The sequence below is a fragment of the Leptopilina boulardi genome, unplaced genomic scaffold (assembly GCF_019393585.1).
Source record: "Leptopilina boulardi isolate dan_hultmark-lab unplaced genomic scaffold, ZJU_Lbou_2.1 LbouV2_408, whole genome shotgun sequence".
Classification (NCBI taxonomy): domain Eukaryota; kingdom Metazoa; phylum Arthropoda; class Insecta; order Hymenoptera; family Figitidae; genus Leptopilina; species Leptopilina boulardi.
In genome coordinates, this window is record NW_026137983.1 from 820,369 (window position 1) to 847,727 (window position 27,359).

The 27,359-nt window shown below is 22.0% G+C and overlaps 6 protein-coding genes across 6 annotated transcripts; 4 read left to right on the forward strand and 2 right to left on the reverse strand.

The window, feature by feature from the left end:
- The first annotated feature begins 127 nt into the window (after positions 1-127).
- On the forward strand, positions 128-2,081 carry LOC127289341 (microtubule-associated protein 9-like). Its single transcript, XM_051317217.1, has 7 exons — positions 128-461; positions 533-630; positions 712-962; positions 1,067-1,182; positions 1,256-1,394; positions 1,560-1,753; positions 1,834-2,081. Exons 1-7 carry the CDS (start codon positions 439-441, stop codon positions 2,027-2,029), a joined length of 1,017 nt encoding a protein of 338 aa, XP_051173174.1. The 5' UTR covers positions 128-438; the 3' UTR covers positions 2,030-2,081.
- Positions 2,082-2,171: 90 nt separating this feature from the next.
- LOC127289340 (coiled-coil domain-containing protein 149) lies at positions 2,172-6,048 on the reverse strand. The gene is made up of 9 exons (XM_051317216.1): positions 5,800-6,048; positions 4,919-5,091; positions 4,540-4,759; positions 4,209-4,375; positions 4,034-4,106; positions 3,675-3,759; positions 3,454-3,598; positions 2,749-2,843; positions 2,172-2,569 (listed from the first exon to the last, which is right to left on the reverse strand). Exons 1-9 carry the CDS (start codon positions 5,875-5,877, stop codon positions 2,367-2,369), a joined length of 1,239 nt encoding a protein of 412 aa, XP_051173173.1. The 5' UTR covers positions 5,878-6,048; the 3' UTR covers positions 2,172-2,366.
- Positions 6,049-6,388: 340 nt separating this feature from the next.
- On the forward strand, positions 6,389-11,078 carry LOC127289343 (elongin-B). Its single transcript, XM_051317220.1, has 3 exons — positions 6,389-6,555; positions 6,656-6,749; positions 8,016-11,078. Exons 1-3 carry the CDS (start codon positions 6,553-6,555, stop codon positions 8,270-8,272), a joined length of 354 nt encoding a protein of 117 aa, XP_051173177.1. The 5' UTR covers positions 6,389-6,552; the 3' UTR covers positions 8,273-11,078.
- Positions 11,072-13,697, reverse strand: LOC127289342 (esterase OVCA2). The gene is made up of 5 exons (XM_051317218.1): positions 13,418-13,697; positions 12,938-13,103; positions 11,855-12,049; positions 11,454-11,597; positions 11,072-11,373 (listed from the first exon to the last, which is right to left on the reverse strand). Exons 1-5 carry the CDS (start codon positions 13,427-13,429, stop codon positions 11,222-11,224), a joined length of 669 nt encoding a protein of 222 aa, XP_051173175.1. The 5' UTR covers positions 13,430-13,697; the 3' UTR covers positions 11,072-11,221.
- A 166-nt stretch (positions 13,698-13,863) lies between these two features.
- LOC127289344 (uncharacterized) lies at positions 13,864-22,336 on the forward strand. Its single transcript, XM_051317221.1, is given in 4 exon segments — positions 13,864-14,450; positions 17,670-18,167; positions 20,896-20,989; positions 20,992-22,336. Coding segments are annotated over 4 exon segments (1,416 nt in total). The 5' UTR covers positions 13,864-14,184; the 3' UTR covers positions 21,550-22,336.
- Positions 22,337-23,818: 1,482 nt separating this feature from the next.
- On the forward strand, positions 23,819-27,359 carry LOC127289403 (PHD finger-like domain-containing protein 5A). Its single transcript, XM_051317329.1, has 3 exons — positions 23,819-24,026; positions 26,847-27,037; positions 27,135-27,359. Exons 1-3 carry the CDS (start codon positions 23,975-23,977, stop codon positions 27,222-27,224), a joined length of 333 nt encoding a protein of 110 aa, XP_051173286.1. The 5' UTR covers positions 23,819-23,974; the 3' UTR covers positions 27,225-27,359.

Below are 27,359 nucleotides of genomic sequence, written 5' to 3' on the forward strand. Positions count from 1 at the left end.
TAACGATTATTATTGAATTTGAAAATTATATTTTCAATAAATACGTAAAAAATGAAAAATATCAAAAAGAAAACAATTGATTATCGAAAAAAATTCATGATGACACTTTTTTCTGCTTCGATTGCAGTTATATAAATTTACAGTGTATTTCAGTTTTAATAGGTTCTGAAGTTCTTGTAATTACTTTCAAATGTAATTTGTTGTTAAAAATAAGAAAAAACATAATGTAAAAGTTCTCAAAATTTTAAGAGTACAATTTCTATCAAAAAAAAAACTTAAAATAGATTTTTTTCCATTTTTCTTATAATTTGAAAAAAAAAATTAAAAATTGTTTGAAATTTTTTCAATAAATCTAATGAAATTAAGAAAACAAAAATCGAAGAAAATTTGAGAAATTTTGAAATAATTAACATTTTTATGTAAGAGGAAAAAAAAATCATGGAAACTGCAAAATTGAACAAGTAAAATTATTAATTAAAAATATTTTTTCAATTTATCATGTGTTTAAAAAAAAGACATTTTTTTTCCACAGACAAAATTCTAATATTAAACCAAAATACAGAAGTGTTTCAGTGAATGATTTGGAAAAAGTACTGAAAAAATTTATCAATGCTGCACTGGAAGATAATAGTAATACATTTTTTTTTTTTCTAAAATTCCAAAAATATTTGTATTTTGTATCAATAAAAATTATTTTTTTATTATGCCAAGAGGAAGCTGTCACATTGGAAATGATGGTTTGCGGAGAAGAATATTATAAAAAAATTGGAAAAATAATTGAAGGACATCACACAACAAAGCATGTTTTAAAAATTTTAAAACCCGATAAAGAGAATGAAAAAAAATTAATAGAAAAAAATATTTCGAAATCTAATCGTCTTGAAAATATTGAAAATTATACAAAACAATCTGATAAAAAATCTATTCATTCTACCGATTTAATTGAAACTACCAAAGTCTTGGTATAATAATAATTTTTAAATTTATTATCTGAAAAGTAATTGAAAATTTAATTTTTTTTAAAAAAAACTTTTAAAAATTATTATCTACTTATTATTTTATTTAGAAACCGAAAATTCAAGAAAAGAAAATCAGTGAAAATACCAGAGAATTGACATCAATTGTCAAAAAGAATCCAAAAGTGAAATTAATACAGAATCCAGAAACGAATATAACGGAAATGTAAATATCGAAAAAATATTTTATACTAAAAAAATGTTCATTTTTTATTATGAATTTTTTTTTTTTTCTTTAGGAAAACGAATAAAAATAAAAGAAATTATACTTTTGAGACTTGGAAGGAAGCGAAGAATATAATTTATAAACGTTTAATCAACGAGGAGAGAAAAAAACAAGAACAAAAATTGTTAGAAGAAGATAATATAGATAAGCAGGTGATTGGTTATTTTAAATTGAATTTTTGAATTTCCTGATAGATTTTATTTCTCCATTGTGTACTTTTTACAAAGTTTTACAATTTTTTCTTTTCCACTATAGTTTTTTAATTTTTGAATTACTATTTTTTAAATATTGAAACATTTACAATTATTGATTTATAGTTCTATTTAAATTGGAAGCGAGATAAACTGAACAAATTAAAGAAGAATCAAAAAAATAATGAAAAAGTCACGAAGCCGTTACAAAATTCGGAAAATAATTCTAATAATGAGAAACGTATTGCAAATTTACAGGCATTTCAACAATGGAAAATGAAAAAAGACGCGATAATAAGAAAAGATAAAATGATCTGGAAGTAATTTTTTTTAGAATCAATTGCATAAAAAATATAGAAAAAAACTCGCAAGTATAATATAAAAAATAATTTTTTTTTAGAATGAATAATCATCAATTTAATGAACAAAAAAATGCCTCTATTACTCCAAGTCAAATGACAAAAATTGTTGATTTTGATAATTGGCTCGAAAAACTCGATTCAACTTTGCATCAAAAATATTTGAAGGAAAGACGATTTCAAGTGAGATCATTTTATTGTCAACCAACTTATTATGGAACTGCAGTTATTCATTGATTTAAAAAATTTCAATTTAATTAAAATTTTTAATTAAATAAACTAAAATAATTACACGGTTTCAACAATTTTTTTCATTGCTAAATTACAAAAAACAAATAAAGAAATAAAAAAAAGGAATTAAAGATTTAATAGAATAAAATTAATTATGTATATATATTTATTTTTAAATACAATTATTGCATTGAATGTTTTCATACATATATATATATATATATTATATATATATAATAGGAAAATTTAAAATTGGCATTAAAATGACTAGAATTAAAAAACAAAAGAAGCAAATCGATGAAATAATAAAGTTTCAAGCTCTATACATGAGAATATTCATATTTTACGACTTGTTAATGTCTTTCAAATTATTAATTGCCTTTTCAACAAGAATTTGTAAATTTTGTGGTAAATTCGATGGAATATTTTTTTCTTTCGTGGAAAATTCACAATTTTCGACAGTTTCAGTTTTTGTTAAATTTTTTACGTTTACTTCTTCATTATTCCACATATTTTTCGATGATACGTCAGAATCAAAATCGTCACCTAATTATGGAAAAAAATAAATAAAAAGAAAATACTGAATTTTAATTAAAATAACAATTTTTAATGTTTTATTTAATAAAAATGAAGTTTAATTAAAAATTTTTCAAATTTTTACTTTATAAAAAAAAAATGAAATAAATACTAGATACCTTTTATTAAATTAATTTTAAAAAACTCACCAATATCAACGTCTGCTCCTGTATATCCTTCGAGGAGTTTCATTGTTGGTGATTGAACAGCGTTGTCTAATTCACAAATTCTCAGTGCTAAAATTCTAAAATAGAAACAAATTTTAATTGTAAATAAATTTCAAACAAATGTAAAAGATTTATAATAATCGAAAGATTTCATTAGTAAATTTATCTGCATTAATTGATTTACGTTTGGAAAATTCTCATTTTTGAGGGTTATTAATCAAATGTTGAAATTTTTTTTAAAAACTCATATTTTAATTTTTTTTTTTAAATTGAAACTTTTGATAAATTGTCTTCAATTTTTCGTCTACCTCGAAGTAAAACGTTTTTTTATTTTTGATAAAGAAAGGTTGTTTTTTTTTAATTATTTGTTTAAAATAAAATTGAGATAATGTGGACAAGAATGTTGTGAAATTATTTTTACATAATTTAACAATAATTGTTTTTAATTTAAAAGAATAATATATAAATATATTCAATTTATAATTTATATTATTTGATTATGTTCAAAGTAAAATTGTATTTTAATTTTCTCAAAATATATAATTGATAGAATGTTCCAATTTCAATTAATTTAAAACAAATACTAATGAAATACACTTTTTTAGTAATAATAATAAAAAAATATTTCTAAATTAATAATTAGTATTGTTCAAGAATAATTCGATAGCAAATTTATATATTACATACTTGTTTGCTTTCTTTTGATGAGATAAAGCGAGAGCTTTGTCATTTAATGCTTCAAGCAGTGCACCACAAAGACAATGAAGATCAGATATTGCAGCTGAAGCTTTTTGTGGCGTGATATTCGGCCCCTGATGAAGTAATTGTTCAACTGTGAAAAATAATTTTTACTAGATATAATATGAATATTTGCAGTTGTGGTTAAACAATTTTAATTTTTTTTTAACCTTGCTTATGAGTCATTACTGTTCCAGCAGCCGAATTTCCGCCAAGTTTTATCGAACCTTTCATTCGTTTGCTGTCCAACATACCCTAAGAAAATAATAAAAATTAATAATGCAAATTTAAAAAAAAAAAAAAAAAAAATACTATTTTACAAAACAAAATTGGTCATTTAGAGTTTAGTTCACGATTAAACAAATTTTTATTATTTAATTCTTTTTAAGTTTTTATTAAATTACAAATTTAATTTTAAATTATTAAAATTAATTCTGTCACGATTTATTAAATGAAAGAAACCCTAATAATAAAATAATAATTTTAAAGCAAAAACAGAATATTTAATTGAAATGAAATGAATATTAACTTTATATTTTGACAAAGATTGTCTATTGAGTTCATTTTCCTCCAGTAATTGTTGCATCCTTTCTTGTAAATATCTGTTGAAAAATGGAATTATTTTTAACGAATTAAGAATAAATGTTTCATCACTTTCTTTTTTTTTTTTTAGTGTAAGAAATAAAATTTTTTTTATCACTGACCGATTTTCATTGACAAGAGAATCCACATCGACTGGTTTAGAGGCACTGAGGGCTTTCGAAAGTTCATGATTTAAACGATGTGCCTTACATTTAAAAGCATCTCTTTCTGTTTCCAATTCATGTTTTTCGTCCAATACTGATTGCAAATCAGTTTTCAATTGGCTACACTGTGAAAAAATGTCTAGATGAATTTTTTTTTAATACATTTTTGTCCTAATTGATAAAAATTACTTCAAAAATAATTTTAGTATGTATTTTTTAAAATTATTATTTATTAATATTGTTTTTTTAATTTGTCAAAATATTTTTGAAAACTAGTTAAATGAATTACATTGATATTTAATTTCTCCAGTTGTTCAATCATTTCTTCACGTTGATGAGCGTCTGGAGCGAGTTGAGATTCTTTTTGTTCAGTAAATGCACGACTATTTGATCGTAAAACTTTTATATCAGCTTGAGAGTCAATAAATTTTTGTCTCAATGTTTCTACTTGTAATCGAAGACATTTATTTTCCTCTTGAGTTTCTATTAATGATTCTAATGTCCTAAAACTAATTTTAAAAAAAAAAAAGAAAAAAAAGTCGTATTTTTGTAAAATAATTTTAATTTTTTAAATAAATAAAAGAAAATAAATTAAAAAATAGAAAATTTTTTTGAACATCGAAAACAATATTTTAAAAAATTTTAATAATTAAGAAAAATTATTTTACCCATTTAATCCTACAGATTCATTTGTTTGTTTTCTTAAATGAACTAATCTCTCTTGAATTTGTTCTGCCATTAATTTATATTGATCACGTTGCGTTCTACATTGATCTAACTCTTGACTAAGAACCATCACAGCTTCTGTTTTTAATTGCAATTTTTTCTTCAATATTGCATTCTAAAACAATTTATTTTTATCATTTTATTGAGATTTTAAATATTATTTCGATAATAATTATATTTAAAAAATGTGCATTAACATTTTACCAAATCGATCTTTATGTTTAAATTATTATATTATGAAATTTAAAAATTATATTTCAATTATAATTTTATTTGAAAAAAAAAAAAATTTCAAAAATTTTCGTTCATATAATTATTATTTAAATGATTAAAAATGAAAGTAGATATTACTTTAATATTTAAATTTATTTTCTATTAATTTCGTAGTCACCTATATTATAGTTTTTTTAAATGCTAAGTGCTTCTGCACTAAAGGGTTTTTTTTTCTTTTAACAAAATTGTAAGTCCATACATTGTAATTAAATAAATAAATATAAAATACAATATTTTTTAAATAAAATTAATATAAAAAAAACTACAGATCAATACTTTTTTTTTACAGTGTATAAAGAAAAATAATAATGTATACTTATTACTAATGTAATAACCTAAATAAGTAAAATTATATTAAAAAATATTTTCAAAATGTCAAATCTTTATTTTGCCAAAATAAATAACAAATGAACTGAAATTTTTTTCAACACAATTTTTAGGTTAGAAATGCATTCTATTACAAAAATCAATAATTCTTGATAAATTATTGGATAAAAGTAAAAAAAATACAAAAATTGATTTAATAAAGAAATTAGAATGTTAAATGTACCTCTATATTGCAGTCTTTTGAATATTTGCCAGTTTCCTGATTTCCATAATTGATCTTAGCTTCCGGTATATTAGCCATTATGAATTAATAATAAATATTAAAAATCATTAAACACTATTTCTAAAATTAACATTTGCAATCCTAGTTATAGAGAAAAAACAAACTTTTTAATTATATTTTTATTGATATATAATTATGTTTATATACAGTTTATACTTCCTCTCAGTCAGGGTTGTGTATCTAATATACCTCACGTAAATTGAGCCACTGTAAAAGTGCACGTAAATTTATTTTGACCGATAAAGAGAAATCACCTTGCGCGCACTTAAAATTCGATTGATTAATTTTTTATAAAAAATTAAAAAAGCTGCTGCACCAAAATTTATAGTGCACATTTTGACTAGATGCGTTATTTAAAGGGTTGTGGTGGTATTATCAACTCATCATACTGTCACATTTTAGATGTTCATTAACAATCCATTTAAATTTGACGCCAGTCAAGATGGACACTCCCACTCCTTTGATCTGATTGGTTGACTATTCTATACAGTTGAGAATTAAAAAACCTTACTATATATTTGTATGTGTCATGGGCAGTTTTGGTTAGTTTTGGATTTGGCTTTGGCACTGCAGTAGTTGAGGTGTAAAGACATATAAACTTAAGGGCATTTACACAACAGTACAGTGCACTTTATTGTTAAATTTATTTATTAGTTCAATTTATCGAAACTAGATATAATAATAAAACTTAAAATGGTAAGATTATCATTTCTTTGTTATTGATTTTCAAATTGTTGAAAAATTTAAGTGGCACCTGATATTTTAATGAATTAACCTCAAAAAAAAATCTTTCTAGGATGTATTTCTAATGATTCGACGAAAAAAGATGACGATATTCACCGATGCAAAAGATAATACAACTGTTCTTGAGCTTAAAAAAATTATTGAAGGTAAGTTTTTTTTTTTAAATTAAAGTTTACTTTTTTATTTGTTTTTCAAAAAAAAAAAAAAGTGACAATTGAAAAACTCAACAAAGTCATCTCTCGTTACATTTGGCATTTATATATTATGGCATCAAGTTTAGATTAGCTGCTTTTTTTTTAAAAAAAAAAAAGAAAAAAAACTTTTCTTTTATAATAAATATACAATAATTTAACGATATATTTTTTTGTTCATCTAGATTTATATTCTTTATTATTATTATTTAAAACTAGGATTTTATTCATTTCATGATTGTATAGTTTCAAAATTGTCATCTTTTTTATTTGAATAGTAAATAGAAAAACTTAGTCAAGTTTTAGAATTTCTGATACATTTATTGAAAAAAAAAAATGTTTTGATAGTTTTTATATTATCTTGAAAAAAACACCTGTATTTTAATTTTAGATTGACGTGTAAACAACTATCTAAATTTAAACACCTATTTTTAAAAATGAAATATCTATACAACTTGAGTATATAATATTTTTACAAAATTGTGTTTAGTTCTCTTTTTAATTTAATTTTTTGTCAGATTGTATTATTTTTAAAATTATTTATTAATATGATTTCAATTAATTATTTAATGTAAATTTTCAAATTTTTATTGGGTAATAAAAATAATTTTTTTTTTGGTACTTAAAGAAAATGAGATTTTAATGTTCTGTGTGTGTTTAAACCCTTTTAATTTCTATAGATGTCCCAAAATGTATTTATAATTATCATTCTGAATTGTTATCTTTAAATCTTAACTTCAACTTTACGAAACTAAAAATACATTATTTCTACATTAATGGTAATTAGTTGTCCCTAGCTGAAAGCAATTCATAGAAACTTGATTCTGTGATTTTAAAATGAGCCAAAAGTTTTGAACGTTCACATGAAAGAAAATTTTTTTTCTTTTTTTGCAACTTCTTTAAATAAGAATTTTATTACAAAATATTGTTTTAAATATCTAAAAAGAAGTAATTATTTAATAATTGTTTAATTTACTGTTTTATTTTACATTGATATCATAATTTTTTATATTTTATAGATTGAAAAAAATAAATTGTTCATTTGAACGCTCAAGATTTTAACAAATTTCTAGTTTCTCCGAGAACAAATTACAAATATTTATTACTTCTTCTTATGCTCCGATAACAAAATTTAATTTATTAAAATTCAAAATTTATTTATTATTATTAAATGAAATTTCAAAAAAGAAAAAAATTAACATTTAAATAAAATAATTTTAGGTATACTAAAAATTCCACCGGTCAATCAACAACTTTTTAATAAAGATAATGTGGTAATGACCGATTGTAAATGTCTCGGTGAATATGGATTAACACCAACAACTGCAAAAGCACAATGTCCAGCATTAATAGGTCTCGCAATTCGTCAGGATTCGGGAAATTTCGAAAATTTAGAAATGACTCCCTTCTCTTTGCCACCTGATCTTCCTGATGTGATGAAATCACAAGAAACCAATGGACAAGAACAATCTCCTTGAACAGTCACTTTAAATTGTGAAACAAACAATATTGGATTATAACAAACAATTATTTCACAATAACATCATCATCGTCATCACCATCATCATCATCATCGTCATCATCATCAATTTGAACGAATTTCTTGGGAATACAATTTAGACGAATACGAATTTATTTTACATGTACTATATATAAATTGTATAAAAATCTGTAAAATTCAACAGTTAAAAGACAACAATTGAATTTTACATATGTAAAACAATTACTTTCGTATTCTCTAATATTCTTGGCTACAGTTTTTAATAAATTTAGAATCGTGTACCAAATATTTGAAATCATCATAAGATAAATTCAATTTTTTTTTCAAATCTCAAACAAATAATTAATCTAACGAATAGAATGCTCAGAAATTCTGATATATATATATATATTTTTTTTTAAAACATTTTTTGTTACTTGAATAACTTTGACAAAATTGACTTAAGGGCATTTGTAATACATTTCTCACGTTAAAAATTTTTTAATCTTAATTTAATTTCTCGATATTTTGCAATTATATAAATATTTAAATTATATTTGTTAAAAAATATTTACAAATATTTAGAAAAAAAATTCCAAATATTCAAATAATTGAAATATCAAAAATATTCAGAGATTCATAAATTAATGAAAAATATTTTTTGAGAAATATCAAAATAGAGTTTATTATTATTATTTCTAAAAACATTTTTGATATTTCAATTTAAATGGAAAAAAAAGATTTATTTAATAAAATAAGAGAGATTTTAATTCTTTTTAGAAAATTGGATTATTTTTAGTGTCTTAATTTTTTTGTTTACGATTTAAATAATTAGTGTCATAATGTATCGCATGCCCTTAATTAAATGGAAATTATATATTTGAAAAGGAGGGGTTTAATTATTATGTAAGTAGAGTTAAGACGGAAGGAAAGTTTTTTTTTTTTTGTCCAAACGAGAAAGATAAGCATGATGAATTTATTTTAATAAAATAGCTATTAAGAAAAATTTCCATCTTCTGTAGTGCAAAGAAAATCACAAAATTAATTATAATAATTAAATAAATATAAAATAAAATTTTAAAGCAATTGAAAATTTAAATTTTAAGTAAATATTAAAATTCAAATAAAATTGAAAAGAATATTAAAAATTGTATTCTTTTTTTAATATTATACATTTAGAATTTTATTTATAATATATAATTATTTTTTTTCAAGGGGGAATTATGGAAATTATACTTACGTAATATTTGAACGTCTCTTTAATACATTGGCAACTGATTAATATATTATTAAAAAAAAAAAATTGTATTTAAAAAAAATACATCACTTGTATCTCCTAGATTTGTAAATATATTAAGAATATTTAACTATTTCAAAACCTGTTAATGAACTTTTCATTTCCATTAATTTAATATACGTTAAATTGTTTGTGACTACATAATCATAATCATTGATAAATTGTAATTTACACGAGAAGAGAGTAGCGTTTTTTTTTATTTTTTTTTTTTAAATATATCGCTATAAAATAACATTGTGATACCTCGGAGAGTAATAGGAATGCAATATTCATTTTACCAATTTTGCTATAATTAATCTGTCAATTTATAGAGCAGCTTTCTTTGCACTTTTGTAAGCCCAAATAATAATGTAACTTTTAAAAATTCATACAAGCGCGAATTGTTGATATTAATTTTTAGTAATATTCTATAGTATCGATTTCAAACGTAGAATATAATTGATTTTATTTTATCAATGTATTTTACATTGACAAAATGCAATTTTTACTACACTTTATTAAAATTTATGATTAGAAAAGAAATAAAATAAAAAATTTTTAAATACTTTAAAACAATTAGTAAATTTTTTTTAGAATAATTAAATTTTTATATGATTTAAGTTTAAAATATTAATATTTAGTGGCATATACAATAATAATTAATTTGGTGAAAATTTTGAAATGGATAGAAAATTAAAGAAAAATTATAATTATGTTTCATCTCTATTGAAATTATTTCAAATGAAAAAATACATTCTTAAATCCTGTAGTGTAAGCATAGTATTTTTATCCAAAGGTTTCTGTAAATTACATATTCAATACGTCGTTTTTTTTTAAATACTAAAACTTGCTCTGTAATTTTCTTCTCAAAAAAGAATTAATAATTTTTAAATTTGTCGAATTTATCACTTAGGACTATAGATTATCAATTTTTACTTGATGTTAATTACAGAACGAGTTTTTAAACATATATAGAATACGTCGCTTTAATAGTAAAATTAGCAACATAAACCGTACGACTGATATAATATTAAATTAAAAAAAATACTTTTCTTTAATTTAATAAATAATTATATATATATATAAAAAAAAATTTGACGGAATATGTAACGAACTATTAAGTTCGCTGCGGCACTAAATAGATAAAAAAAAAAAAAATAAAAGTTTCAATACAGGAATTGAAAATAAACTGTCATCAACCACCATTTGATTTGTATTCAAGATTTGAAAAATTAAAAACAAAACGACTCAATTAATCAACGCTTGCTTGGTATAACACAATAAGCAGGAGGTGCCTTTAAGCGAATAGCTGTAAATTATTATTAATAAACTCTGTAAGCGATAAAGAAAAAAGAAAATTACCTCCTTAAGTTGTACATAAAATAATTTCAGCTTTTCTCTTTTCGATAAAAAGAAAAAAAAAACAAAAAAAAAAATACAAACAATAGGGCTCTTTATTGAATTACATATTCAATAATAATTTTATCATTATGTAATTTGAGGGAATAAAATTATTCAATATTTACAATTTAGTTTTTTTTATATTTTCACCTAATACGCAAAATAATTTATATACAAAATTTTTACACTATTTTGCTTTATAATACTATGAGAATTTTTTAAAAATAATATATAAATTAAAAAATTTGAAAAAATTATAAATATTAAAAATTATTGTGATGATTCTTTTAGATCACTTTTTTTTGATAGCATTTCCAGGATAAAGTCGTTATAAATAAATTTCTTTCCTGGAACAAAATGACCTCCTTCATGAATAAATTTCTTTTTAATGGAAAACACATCACTCAATTCTTGCGCCATTTCTGAAAATAATTTAAAATAAAAATAATTTATTTTAATAATTGAAATTTAGAAAAAGAATATCTAAAAATAATTTACGTACGAGTTGGAATTATTTTGTCGCCCTCTCCATAAACATGTAAAGTTGGCAATTCTATTTTAATGTCTTTATAAAATATCGCATGCGGCTCGCAAAGTGATTTAAATCCAGAAATGAGAATCGCAAAATTAAATTTAATTGGCGAAACTGAGAAATAAAATATTCTTAAAAATTGAAACTTATAAATTGCATTTCATTATTATTAAATTGAAAATTTTGTCCGAGTATTTAATTAAATTATAAGAATTTTGTTTTAATATAAGAAAAATGAAAAATATTCAATTATAGTTTGTTTTTTTTTTTATCGAAACATTAAAAACTTAATTTTATTAATTGATTTGTAATTTGGATTATCGTTAAAATTTTCAAAAATGAATTTTGAATAAAAAAAAATATTTTCTCACTTTTTTTCTGTTGCATCGCACAGAGAATTGAAACAAATGACGCTCCTTGAGAGAAACCAATTACTCCATCAAATGGACCTAATTCCCTGAAAGTTTTTTCCACCAACAAAATACTATCTTCAAAACCCACTGATAAATTACTAGGTTCTATTGCTTTAAATACTTTATCTTCAGTATTAAACCACCAACCGAATCCTGTTATTAGAAAAAATTTCTTTATTATTATCTATTTTTTAATATAAATAAGTCAATGACTCAAAAATTTGTAAAGTGTGACAATATTTTTTTATTCGAATTTTTTTTTTTTATTAAATTCAAATTTTTCTATAAATTCAAAGACAGTAAATAAATAATATAAGTTAAACAGTTTTTTTTAAATTTAAAGATTTATATAAATAATTTGTTATAAATATTTTTGTGTGCGAATTTACAATTTTTTTTTTTTCTATTAATCTACAAAATCAATTTTTCTGGCGCTTGGCATTATTATTTTACGTTAATACTGCTTTCAATTAAATTATGTAATTTGTTTAAAAAATATAAAAAATTTATTTAAAGTATTTAAATTAATAAAAATCAAAATGAAAAATTTCGTAACTTACATTCGATAATTTTTAAAATTGAGCTGCCGGATCAAAGAAGGGCACATAACTAATGTATTTTAAATGGGTTATGTGCCCTTCTTTGATCCGGCAGCTCAATTGAGAAACATTAATCGAAAATGAATTTTGTAAATTATTAATAGAAATAGAAAAATTTGTATAAAATCACGCACAACAATGTTTATAATCAATAACTTGTATATATAAATCTTCAAATTTGGCAATTTACATTTTTTTATTCACGATTTTGAGTAGAAAAATACGAAAAAATTTCATAAAAAAAAAAAAATTCTACTTTTCAAAAAATATTGTCACAATTCACAAATTTTGATTGAATAAAAAAAAATAATAAAACTTAATTTAAAATTAATTTTGTTTGAATAATTTATAAAAAGTTTAATTTGAAAAACATATTTTTATTAAAAATAAAATTAAAATTTTGAAGGTATAATGAAAAAAATGTTTTATTTAATTAAATAACCTTCTGCATCGTCCTCTTCTTTTTTCTCACTACTTTCCAAAGGTGGAACTTTATGAGGAGCTTTTATAAATGTAAAATCTATTTCTTTTTTAAAACTTTTTCTAAGTGATCCAAGTTTCCCACTGAAAATAACGTCCGACTGACGATATCCATGAATTGCTAAAATCTGTGATTATAGTAATATGTTTAACAAAATTAACATTTATATAGTGACAGAAAAGAAATTTCATATAATTTTAATTCTATTATTATTAATAAAATTTTTTCAAATTTCTAACATATAATTTTTTAATAAAAAAAAAATTTCTGTAAAAAATTCTGTAGTCATTTTTTGAAATTTTTTTTTTAATACAATTTTTATTACATTTTCTTGCATGAACTTGAATAAAATACATATATTATTGTTTTTATTTAAATTTACTAGATATATTAAAAGTTTTTGTCTCTTTTATTTAATTCTATTTTAAGGTACTTACTCACTTTTAACTTCATTTCACTTTTGATTGTTAAATTGTCAAAAAATTGTTAGTTCTTCTTTTTTGGTTTTTTTTTTCGCATATGAAAAAATTGACAGTTTTTGGTTATGTTATTGTTATGTTGACTTCAAACACGTGATAAAAACTCTACTATTTCGACAGTCGGTAATGTAAATCTAACATATGGCAGAAATATTTGTTATATGTAATTGTATATAGTATTAAGACTTAATATAAGAAATTCAATTTCCATCTCATAAAATAATGGGAATCATTTAAAAACCGTAAATTATTACTTTGCAATTGCGCACAGATGACAATCAAAATATACTATATGACGTCAACAGAGAAGAACCAATCAGAAATGACCACATACAATTCTCATATTTGCTAACCAATCCCCACTTTCTGGAGCATACTTCGATTTATTCCCCGTATTTTCTCAGTTTGCACTCGCATTAGATTGACGATATTACATCAGACAAAAAAGAAGTATTTGCTTTCTATAAGGAAGCAAAATAATAAAAAGCCAGTCATCAAACAGATTCCAAAGAAGACGGATCTCTTTTTTTAAAAAGAAATTTTGAAAATCATAAATACATTTTCATTGGTCAAAAGAGTGCACAACTCATTGGTTCCTGTTTTTAATTAAAAATCAAAGTGTGTGACAGTTCATTTGAAAATAATTTATTGGCAAAAAAAAAATTTTTTCTTTTTTTTTATTGAACGTGATTTGTTTTTTTTTAAAATTATTTCTTATGGCAGATCATTATGAGTGCATTGAAAAGTGTAATCATCACGTTGCCTAAGGGCGGTCTTAAAAAAGACACGGGCTTAATTTCAACTGGTACAAAATTAAATTTCACAACTTCCATTCTTACTGATAAGCAACACAAATTTGATAACAACAGGAAACTAGTGAAACATATGGAAGACACAATGATGGATACGACAATTTTAAAACAGGAACCAATTAATATTCGTGGAAAAAAACGACGACTCGATCACCTCACGTGGGAGGAGAAACTTCAAAGAAAGTAAGTATTGATTTTTCTTTATAAATAAACATTTATGTTTTGCCGCTCATATAGGATTTCCTTAACCTCGATTAATAATTTAGAGCTTTTTTCAGTACTATAGTTGATTGTACAGTTTTATATGCGTTAATAATAATGATGCAATATTTCAAATTATTGATGTCGTTTTATTTCGTCATGCACACTATTCTATTAGAAAAATTTATTATTATATATTATTAAAATTATTATTATTTTTATTATTATTATTAAACTATTGTAGAAATATTCCACTATTTTAGGAATTAGTTTTATTATTTATTTTTGATTATTTATATATTATTTTATTATATTTATATTTTATTGATTTATTTTTGTTTATTTGTATATATGGGCGATTTCATGTGAGATTTCAGTCGACCATTTAAAATCGGCTAAATATATTTTTTCTTGTTCTGTAGTAAAAAAAAATATTTATTTATTTTTTTTGACAAATTTTCAAAATTTTAGTTTTGTACATGTAGACCTATTTTAAAAATAACTCGAAAAAAATGGATTTTTTCAATTTTTGCCAAGAGAAGAAAGTTTCAGTTTTTCTTTTACTTTTCAAGATTGTTAACGAAAATTTATTTTTTCAGGCATCGGATTATACGACTTTTTCGACTATTTCCGACTTTTTTTTACATTTTTAAAAAAAATTTTTTAATAAAATATATTTTTTTTAGTATAAAATGCAGATCTTCTTCATATCTTCTTTATTTCAATTATTTAACAAATTTTTAACTAAAATTCTTCACTAAATTAATTATTTTTAATAATTTTAATCGAATTCATCACAAATTCAATTATTTCAAATTATTTTTCAATTAAAATTTTTATGAAATTTAACAATTGTTTATAATTTTAAAAAAAAAATAACAAATAAAATTACCAAAAAATTTTAATTCAAAATCATAAATCAATTCAAAATCAATTATTACCCAAAATTTTAATTCAAAATCTTTTAAAATTCAATTATTTTCAAAATTTTCAATTTAAAATCAAATAAAATTCTATTATTACCAAAAATTTCAATTCAAAATCAATTAAAATTCAATAATTATCCAAAATTTCAATTCAAAATTAATTATTATCAAAATTTTCAATAAAAAATTAATTAAAATTGAATTATTATCAAAAATTTCAATTCTTATTTAATTATTTTCAAAAATTTGAATTTAAAAGCTTCTAAAATTTAATTATTTCTAAAATTTTATGAAATTTCACAATTTCAATTATAACTCTAAGGAAATTAAATTATTTTTAACTATTTTTATAATATTCTTTCATAATTCAACTATCAGAAACCATTTTTCAAATTATAGTATTTTTGTCCGCAATTTCTAATAAATTTTTTAGTGAAATCATCAAAAATTTTTAATTAAAAATCACTTGAAATTCAATTAATTTTAAAAATCTCAATTGTAAATCTTTGAAAGTTCAATTACATTTAAAAAATGTTATCTGAAATTATTTGATAAATTATTTTTAGTTCTGTAAAATTTAATATTATTGTCTGAAAATTAACAAAATCTTTTAAAATTCAATTATTTCTAAAAATTTCAACTTTAACTCTTCCAAAAGTATTATTATTTAAAAAAAATTTGTGTTTAAAAATCTGTAAAATATTTTTGTTAAAATAAAAGAAATCGACTTTTTTTGTAATATAAATCGACTAAAACGACTTTTTTTTGTGCCTTTAAGTCGATTCGAGGCCTGTCATTTTTTATTAAAAAAATAACAATTTTTTATAAACTTATAAATCTTCTTTATTTCAATTATTTTACAAATTTTTAACTTAAATTCTTCACTAAATTAATTATTATTATTATTTTTAATAATTTTAATTAACTATTTTCCAATTAAAATTTTTATGAAATTTAATAATTGTTTACAATTTAAAAAAAAATTAGCAAATAAAATTATGAAAAATTTTTAATTCAAATCACTTGAAATTTAATTATTTGCAAAAATTTTAATTATTTTTAATGATTTTTATAATATTCTTCGAAAACTCAATTATATGAATAAGTATTTTTCAATTATAAACTTTTGGAATTCAATGTTTGTATGTAATTCCTAATAAATTCTTCATCAACAGAAATCACTATAAAAATTTTTTTTATTATAAATATTGTCTGAAATAAAATAATCTTTTGAAATTCAATTATTTTCAAAAATTTCAAAATTAAAAGCTTTTAAAATTTAATTATTTCTACAATTTTTTTGAAAATTTAAAAATTTCAATTATAACTCTACTAAAATTCAATAATTTTTTTTTAATGATTTTTATAACATTCTTCGAAAATTCAAATATCTGAAACCATTTTTCACTTTAAAAATTTTTTAAATTATTGTATTTTTGTCAATAAATAAATTAATTAATTTCAAAAATCTAAATTAGAAATCATTGAAAATTCACTAATATTCAAAAATGTTATCTAAAATTATTTGATAAATTATTTTTAGTTCTGTAAAATTTAATTATTATCTGAAAATTAACAAATTTTTTTTTGCGAAATTCAATTATTTTTAAAAATTTCAATTTTAACTCTTCCAAAATTATTATTATTATTTAAAAATCTGTAAAACTTAATTAAGTATTGTCTGAAATTTTTTTGACCATAAAAATTAAAAAAAACTATGACAAAATTTTAAAATCAAATAAATTGCTTAAATAAGATTTCAAAAAATTTTTAAAATAGAACTTAAAAATTTTTTTTTTTTTTTTTTTTGAATTTGGCGTACTTAAATAAAATTTTGAAAATTTATCTTACAATTAAGTTCGATTCTGAAATTATTTAAATTAAAATATTAATTAACCAATTAAATTTTGTTACGTTGGTGAAGTTTGCAACGTTTATATGATCAACGATTGAAAAAAAAAATATTTTTCACTCAAAAAATAATAACTAATTTTTTGCCTACAATTTTTTTTTTAAATTATTGATCAAGAAACGTTGCAAAAAAAATTTTTGGATAAATAAATAAATAATTTGCATAGAAAAATATTTTCTCTTCTCAATTGTTGATCATAAAAGTTGTGAACTTCACCGACTTTTTTTTGTGCCTTAAAGTCGATCCGAGGGCCTGTTTTTGAAATCCCTTGTTTTTATATTTGGACTTACAATTAATTTTTTATATAGTGGAAAATTTTTTTGCCTCACCTACATTCTAAAGACTTTATGTGCACATTTTCAGGAAGTTAAAAAACAGAGTAGCCGCACAAACGTCACGAGATCGAAAAAAGGCAAAACTTGATGAACTCGAGGAGACGGTGCGCATGTTAACGGAACGAAATGATCTTTTAATTCAAGAATGCACAATGCTCAGATCGGAAAATGAAACACTCCTTAATGAAAGTGAACAAATGAAATTGAATACAGAGACAAAAAAGGACGATCGACTTTGTTCGATGTGTCAAGGTCGTGTCGACTTTACTGTACCCTCTTCGGGATCAGCAGAATCTCGCTTTAACCCTCTGCCGCAGGGTGGGTCAGTTCAGTCGGCAGTACCTCTGACGTTGACGCCAAGTGCAATCGTCCTTCTGAAGATACTGACGCTCTCCCTCCTCTCGAAGAATTATTCAATGAACTCCAAGGAGACGATTACATCGACCGACTCGAAGAATTGGCAGAGAGCCTTTTGCGAGAAGTTACCGCAGAAGTGGAAGCACATTCTTCTCGACCAAATGAGCAGGTACATAATAATAATAATAAAAAAAAAATTAAACTAATTTCTTTTATATTGTTAAATATCTCGAAAAATATGAAATTGAGTTTACTATTTGTATAGCCAAAAGGATCGGATTTCCCATAAAAATAAATAGATAGAATTTTCATATTAAAGAAATTTATTAAATAATTTTTAGAAAAATTTTCATTTCTCCAAATAGCATTTGATATGTGAATTTTTATAGAATTTCTCTTCACCAATTTTTTATTTAAAAATTCTAATAGGTATAATATTTTTATTTTATATAATTCTCATTCAAGAGAAATATTATTCATTTAACAGAATTATTCTTTAATCGCATTTCCGGTTTATCAGAATAGAAACAGAATTTTTAAACTGAATTTAAATTCAATAGAATTTCTATATTTCATCCAAATTTGATTGAATAGAATATTAATTAAAAAATTTGCATTTAGCAACTTTTTTTATTAAACAAAATTTCTACTAAGACATAGTTTTAAATAGCAAAATTTTTATTTCATGGAATTTATATTTTGTTAAATAGTTTTTTCTCTTTAAAAAATGTATTTCAAAATTTTAGTAAATATTTACAAACTTTAAGGGGGTAGTCTGGTGTTACGATGCCTTTTTGGGAGCCTATTTCAGGATATTTTTTTATTATAAAATAAAATATAATTACACCAAATCTTTTTACTTCGTTTTATTCTAATCATGAAGTGTTGAAAAAAATGATAATCGATCATTTTTTACTAGACATTGTTATTTATATTTAATATTACTGTTTATATTAACATTTTTGTTAATAAATAAAAAAATAGCGGACTATATAAGCAAAAAGATTCAAAAATTGTCTCCTTTTTATTTACAAAAAGTTAAAAATAAAAAAAAGTTATCATTAAAATTGCGTAATTTTAGTACGGGCCAGAGCCATGCTTGTGTAGAATAAGCTGTAAAAAAATTGGAGCAATCGGTCGGATAGATTTTTGTAAATCATCTGCGCCATCATTTTTTTTATATAAACAGTAATATTAAATATAAATAACAATGTCTAGTAAAAAATAATCGATTATAATTTTTTTCAACACTTCATAAGGAGAATAAAACGTTGTAAAAAGATTTGGTGTGATTACATTTTATTTTATAATAAAAATAAATTCTGAAATAAGCTCCTAAAAAATGGCCTAAACACCAGACTACCCCCTTAAAATAATATTTATAGTAATTCTACAAAATCTTTACTGAGATTTTGTATATTTTATATCAATTTTTTCTAGTTTGACAACGTTTACCCTAAATTGAAATTTAAAAAAATTAAACTGGAAAGATTTTTTAAATAAATTTTAAATTACGTTTTTCAAAAAAATGCGCTTTTTTTATTTTTTTATTTTTTTAATATTATTAATATTAAATGTTATGGACCTTATTTTATTCCTTTTTGGCGTAACTTAAATCAGAGGGGTTTTTTTTCGAAAATTAAATCAAAATTTTTTTTTAAATTTGTTTAGAAGAAAAAAATATTTTTTTTCATGAATTGCTTTTCTAAGTTGAGTAATTTAAAAAATTCCAATTGATTAACAAGAAAAAAGTTACATGTCTTTTGTTTATAAAAAAAAAATTATTATTATAAGTAAAACTTATACTGAGGAAAAATTCAATTAAGATTTAAATTAAATTACAAAATTTAAATAAATTAAGGAAGTTTATACCCGGAAATGAAAATGTCAAGAAGAAAAGAATTAATTGACATTTAAAAAATTAAAATATTATTATTAATAATTTCCACCGGAAGTACAGGTATCAATTCTCAAGAAAAAATTTTTAACTTACAAAATTTTGCATATGATTAAAATTTTTTTCATAACGCATTCTTAAAATACTGTTGTTTAAGAAAAGTGATAATTTTTTTTTAAACAAATAACCATATTTTAAGAATGCGATATGAAAAAAATTTGATTAATTGGTATCTGTTTTTTTAAAGGACATTATAATAATAATATTTTAATTTTTTTTAATGTTAATTAAATATTTTTTTTTTTTTTTGAGTTCTGCATTTCCAGTTACACCGTGGGGAGTTTTAAACAAGCAAGCCATTTGGCAAATACAGCTATTTGTTTAAAAGAAAAATTTGAATTTTTTTAAATAAATAGCTGTATTTGCCAAATGGCTTGCTTGTCTAAAAATCCCCACGGTGAAGTTGTAGAAAATCATTTTCCGAAGAAAATAAGCCATATATTTCATTGAAATCGAATCATTTTTAAAAAATTCTGTAGAATCGATACAGAAAAAAAATGTTATCCTATGCAAATTGTATAAACAAATAAATTTTGCAGTTTTTAAATTTTTTTACTGAAAATTAATATCTCATCTTTCATAACGTACAATTAATAATATATTATTTTAATTATTTAAATGTTAATTAATTATTTTTTTCTAGAGGTCTGCATTTCCGTGGATTAACGTCCTTAACTCAATTAGTTCAAGCCACTAGTTTTGGCATGTTAACATGATTTTTAAAATTTGATATAAAAAAATAGCGATTATTCCAAATTAATTGTTTTAAACGTTGCATAATTTTGCAAAATTAAACTTTTTTTAATTGCATAATTTTTCATAATTAAGCTAATTTTAGCGCATAATCGTTCATATTTTAAGCGCCTAATTAGGGGGTCTCTAAAAATGTATAATCTACCTTTCTCTATAAATAATATATAAATAATTGTCTAATTTTCAGATATCAGTCAAGAAGGAAACCGCCGCCGGAACACCTGCGTTGGTGGATCAAACATCAAGAAACGTGGAATCCAATACAGATTCAAGAGGTTTGACACAAGTCGATCGAACGACAAATTGCGTTAATGGATTTTCAAGTAATCAACAATTGGCCAAAAATCAGGGAAATCATCATCATCATCCTCATAATAATAATAATCATCATCACCAACAACAACAGGATGTGAAGGTTAAACGCGAGCCAGTTACCGATGTTGACACTGTTTATGGTACTTATGACGAGGTTACTAATTGTATAACAATCATCTATCCCGGTGACGATGACGACATTAAAATTCAAGAGAGTGTTCAAGAAGTGTCAACGGAAAATTTGTCAAATCAAAAAGATGAACAAATGCCTGTGACGCCTGTACAAACGTACATTGATCACCTTTCACCTTATACATGTCACGATTCAATGTCACCAGCGAGCATTCATTCAGATGACACAGATTCAAGTGCAACCGTATCAAATAAACAAGATTCAAATTTTTCCGATATTGGCTATGAATCACATGGATCACCTTTTGAAGAAACTGTTAGCGTTCCTGAAACATCGACGCTAACAGATTTATGGCACGAGAGTTTCTCAGAATTATTTCCCAGTTTAGCCTGATTGGAAAAATAATTTTCTTATCAGTGATTTTTGTTTTGATATACCTCCCCCCCTCTAATGATTGTAAAAAAAAAATTAAGAAAAATTTATTGAAAAGTTGATGAATAATATAGAAATTGAATTCGTTTCAATAAATGCCATTTTGTAATTTTGAATGAAATTGGAAATTATTTTTTTTTTTTCTAAAAGTATAATTTAATATTATATAAAATAATTTTTCAAATCAAATTCAAAAATACCAAACGGAATTCATAAACGTATTTTTTTGTCAGAAACTTTCAATATGTTTTTTTTTGTATTTTATCTGTGATATTTAATGCGAATTTTCGTTTGACAATTTGCACTCTTATTTTTATTATACTATATATAAATATATGATTCTCTTCGTGTCCAATTGGAGATTTTGTGAATTTTGAAAATATTCTTGCACTTCATTGTAATGCCGATAGATATTAATACTTTTTTTTTTTTTATAAGTTTATATTTAACAATAGAGAGTAATAATTTTATGTTACGGTATTTTTTATTCATGAAAAAATAATAGTTTTTTTGTGTCAGCAAAAATGTGTTGAGTCATCCTCGTAAATATTTGGAAATAAGTATCATAAAGAGTAATTTTTAAGCATATAATTCATTTTTTTTTTTTTGAAACATTGGTATATTTAATCGTCTATTATTTATGTAAATAAATTTATTATTTATTTTGTAATCTTCAATATTCTGAGGATTTGAAAAAGCACAAGATGTGAGTGAAATACAAATACACTTGAAAGTCCTCAAAACTAAAGTTTTTCTATTTTCTTATTACCCTCGCATATAAATTTGTGTTTTCAATATTAAAGTTAAAAGAGATAAATGATATAAAAAAGTTTTAATGATAAAAAGTCATTTTTCTCATTTGACGTACTGATCGATTTTTTTCAAAATTTTTTTCAAAAAACTACTTATTTTTACGAAACTTTTAAGCCTAGCCCGATAATGGATAAACAATTTTTACAATATTTTCGGAATTTTTCAAAAATTTTTGAATTTTTTAAAAATATTTTTGTTTTTTTTTAATACTACGTACTTTTATGTATTTTGATGCGCTGATTACGAAAATCATAGTGACAATACCCAAAAATTTGATTTTTATAGTGAAAACCATAAAAAAAGTCCCAAAATGTATGGAATTTTTCCGTTTATTGGGTAAAATATACAATATTAAAAAAAATGTATTTTAATAAGATCTATAACTTTTGTTTCAACATTTTTTTTTAATTTTGCATATTTTACCCAATAAACGGAAAAAACCATAAATTTTGGGACTTTTTTATGATTTTCACCATAAAAATCAAATTTTCGGGTATTGTCACTATGATTTTCGTAATCAGCGCATCAAAATACATAAAAGTACATAGTATTAAAAAAAACAAAAATATTTTTAAAAAATTCCAAAATTTTTGAAAAATTCCGAAAAATATTGTAAAAATTGTTTGCCCATTATCGGGCTAGGCTTAAAAGTTTCGTAAAAAGTAGTTTTTTTTTGAAAAAATTTTGAAAAAAATCGATCAATACGTCAAATGAGAAAAATGACTTTTTATCATTAAAACTCAAAAATTTGATAGTAATATCGTTTAAAAAAAATTTTCGATTTTTTTTTTTGAAAAGTACGTTTAAAAACAAATATTTTGAAAAAAAATGACTTTTAAAATTGACACATTTTTAAGGAAGTTATGAGCATTCAAAAATTAAAAGTCATGAAAATTCTCCAATTTTCATAATTCCATAACTCGAAAACGGCTTGCTAACAAAATTTGAAAAAATTCATGGAAGCTAGTCTCAATTAGTACACTAAAAGAAAAAAAAATCTCAATAAAATCGGAGATGCAATTGCATCAGATGGACTTTCACTTTGACGTGGAATACATTCTATATTATTTCACATCTTTAAATAATTAATTAATTAAATTTTATTATTCAGAATTAGTGTAAAAAAAGTTGTATTTGAAATGTAATATATTTATTAATTTTTTCATACTTCTAAAATTTGTATATTTTTTAGGTTAAGGTTCCTAAAATGTAAAATATTTAGGAAAATATAAAGAGATACATAATTTTTTGTCAACTGTATCATTTTCTAAATTTTGTATATTAATCAATTTATACCTAATAATTTAATTACAATATTATTATTTCTATAGTTATTATCGTTTTTAATAGCAGTTGTCGTTCAGTGTAATGTTAACATTTTAAATTTTTAAATTTTCTCTAAATGGAAATGATAAAGTAGAAATCTAATTTACCCGCCCAATTTGATATTCGTATTTGTTGACGTTCGATTTGTCGTGGTTTAAAAATATTTCTTTTTCTCTTTAAATTTGTAGAGGAATAGTACAATTGTATAATAGTTATTAAGAAATTTCAATTCCTGTAAATTATTATTATGGCAAAACATCATCCGGATCTCATCTTTTGCCGAAAACAACCCGGCGTTGGTAAGTACTTTCTAACCTCACTTTTTCAATAAATCATTTTTGTTATATTTTAATATATTTTTATCCTTTTATTTGTTTATAATAAAAAAAAATCGTTTTATTATAGTATTTTTAAATTTTTAACAAAAGTTTAGTTCTTATTTTAATATTCTAATGTTCGCTTTATTTCCTTGTTTTACTTCTCCTTTCTCGTCCTATTGATTTGAATCCAATTTTCTGTATATATTTCTAATAATTTATTTTTTCTGGAATTAAGAAATTACATGAAATTTTCCTTGACATAAAAATAAATTATAATATTTAATTTGTTTATCGAAACATTCTACTTGACATATTTAAAGAAATGAATTATTTGTTTTGAAAAATGTTCGAGGTAAATAATATTTCATTTCTTTATTCAAAAATTAAAGAAATTGAATGAATTATTTGAAGTGGAGGGTTCTCCCTTATAATATTTACCTATATCCTTAATGTTCAAATTAACTGAATTCACATAAATAATTTTTTATTATATTATCAATTCCCAAAATAGTTTTCAATTTGTTTTATGGACACTTTTATAATAATAATATTAATTTCATTTCAATAATGGCTTCAAGAATATTTTTATGATTAAACATTTTCATTAAATTCATTACATTTTACACATAAACATTTTTGAAATAATTTAAAAAATTTTTATTTATGGAGTTTATTTTAACGATGCTGAAAATTTCACAACGTTTATGATAAACAATTTTTAAATAAATATTTTGTTAAATGATAATATTCATAACCAGAAATTTAAACAAAATAACTAATAGTATTTTATTAATTAATTAGAGACCAAGTACAAACTTGTGAAATGGAAAAATTTCTTGAACAAAATGATTTGAAAAGAAAAAAAAAGAACGAAGCTGAAGTACGCAGCGTTTATGATAAACGATTTTTAAAGAAATAATTTTTTAAAATGAAAAATTATAGAAATTTTTATTTTAAAAAATTATTTCTTTAAAAATCATTTATCATAAACGTTGCGTACTTCAGCATTATAAAAAAAAAAAAGAAAGAACAGAGTGACAGGGAATTTCTGTAAATTTCTACAAAAATTAAAATTTTTTGTGAATTTAAAAATTTTTTAATCTAAAAAAACTTGAATGGTTTTTATTCCCATTTGTTACTACCATTAAAAATTAATTTATTGTTAAATATGTCAGTAACCATATTTTTGTCCAAAGAAAGCAGAAATAAGGTAATTTTTTTCTCAATCCTTCTTAGACACCCTGAATTACTATATTGTCTGAATAAATGTTATTTAATTGTCGTAACTCGATTGTTTAATTCTTAACATATTTTTTTGAATGAAAAATTTTATTTATATTATATTATAAATTATATTATATTATTTATTATATTATTGGGTAAGTCCACGTCAGAAATATCAGAATATGCAAGTGGTTCTTCGATTTTAATGATACTTGGTAAAATTATAGCTTTATATAAGAGCAATGTGTAAGTAAAAGGAATTTTTAAAATATCTAAAATTGTAGGAGTTATATCACTTTTAATTTTGATATTGCATTTTTTCTTTCCTTTATATCTCGGTCAATTTTCAACCGATTTTGATGAATCAAAAACGATTTTTTTCAGAAAATTACGTATTTTCAGAAAATATTAATATAAAAATAAAATTTTGTTATTTAAATAGAAAAAAGTAAAAAACAAAATTTCTTTTAGATTTTTTTTCAATTTCGACCTCTTTTTTTAATTTTTAATTTTTTAATAATATTCCTTTTTATTTTATCTTTAATTTTAAAAAAAATTCATCCTGGAGACTTTTTTAGATCTCGTGATATCGTTCTTTAAATATCCACATCTCAAGAAAACAAGGATCCAGATTTGTGTTTCTACTTTCATTTGTTTTATAATATTATTGTTACAAACTAAAAACTTTCGCGTAATAATGTTTTTATTTTTAAATTACTTGACTAAAACAAGTGAAAATTCAAGCAAATCAATATTTTATTAATAGATTTGAAGCAAAGTTTTTATTTTTTGTAATATTTATAATTTAAAATAAATTGTAATGAAACCTTAACAATGCAACCTGAAATTGTAGCTGAAGTTTTTAGCGCTTTCTTTTAGAGGATTCTAAAACAAATAGTTATTCATAACCATAAAAAATTTCAACAAACAAATGAAAGTAATGATAGAAGCAAGTCCTGCGGTTTTCAAATTGATGAAGACTTATAATACTTAAAGGACGATATCACGAGATCTAAAAAAGTCTCCAGGATGAATTTTTTTTTAAATTAAAGTTAAAATAAAAAGGAATATTATTAAAAAATTAAAAATTAAAAAAAAGAGGTCGAAATTGAAAAAAATCTAAAAGAAATTTTGTTTTTTACTTTTTTCTATTTAAATAAGAAAATTTTATTTTTATTTTAAAATTTTCTGAAAATACGTAATTTTCTGAAAAAAATCGTTTTTGATTCATCAAAATCGGTTGAAAATTGACCGAGATATAAAGGAAAGAAAAAAATGCAGTATCAAAATTAAAAGTGATATAACTCCTACAATTTTAGATATTTTAAAAATTCCTTTTACTTACACATTGCTCTTATATAAAGCTATAATTTTACCAAGTATCATTAAAATCGAACAACCACTTGCAGATTCTGATATTTCTGACGTGGACTTACCCTATTTTTTATAATTTTTCATCTTAAAATAAAAATTATTTTCTAATTGTTAATCATTAATGTGGACTTTGTTTTTTATTTTTAAAAGATAAGTAATTATAAATTTTTGTTTGTTTAATTAATAATTGTTATATTTTAGCCATTGGACGTCTCTGTGAGAAATGTGATGGAAAATGTGTTATTTGCGATTCCTATGTGAGACCGTGCACATTGGTGAGAATTTGCGATGAATGTAATTATGGTTCATATCAAGGACGTTGTGTAATTTGTGGAGGTCCTGGAGTATCTGACGCGTATTATTGTAAAGAATGTACAATTCAAGAAAAAGACGTAAGTATAAATTTATAAAGATAATTTTATAAATTTCGATATTATAAATTAAAAAAAAAAAAATTTAATAAATAAACATAATTTTTTTTTTTTTCAGAGAGACGGATGTCCAAAAATTGTTAATCTCGGATCCTCAAAGACTGATCTCTTCTACGAACGAAAGAAATATGGCTTTAAAAGACGATAGTCAAATTATTTTAATCGAATTGAAAAATTTTCATTTCAACTATTTGTATTTTTAACAAATCAATATGAAAAATGTAAATATTTTAAAATTAAATTTTTTCATTTTGAAAATATAATAAAAACCAACTCGAGAGGA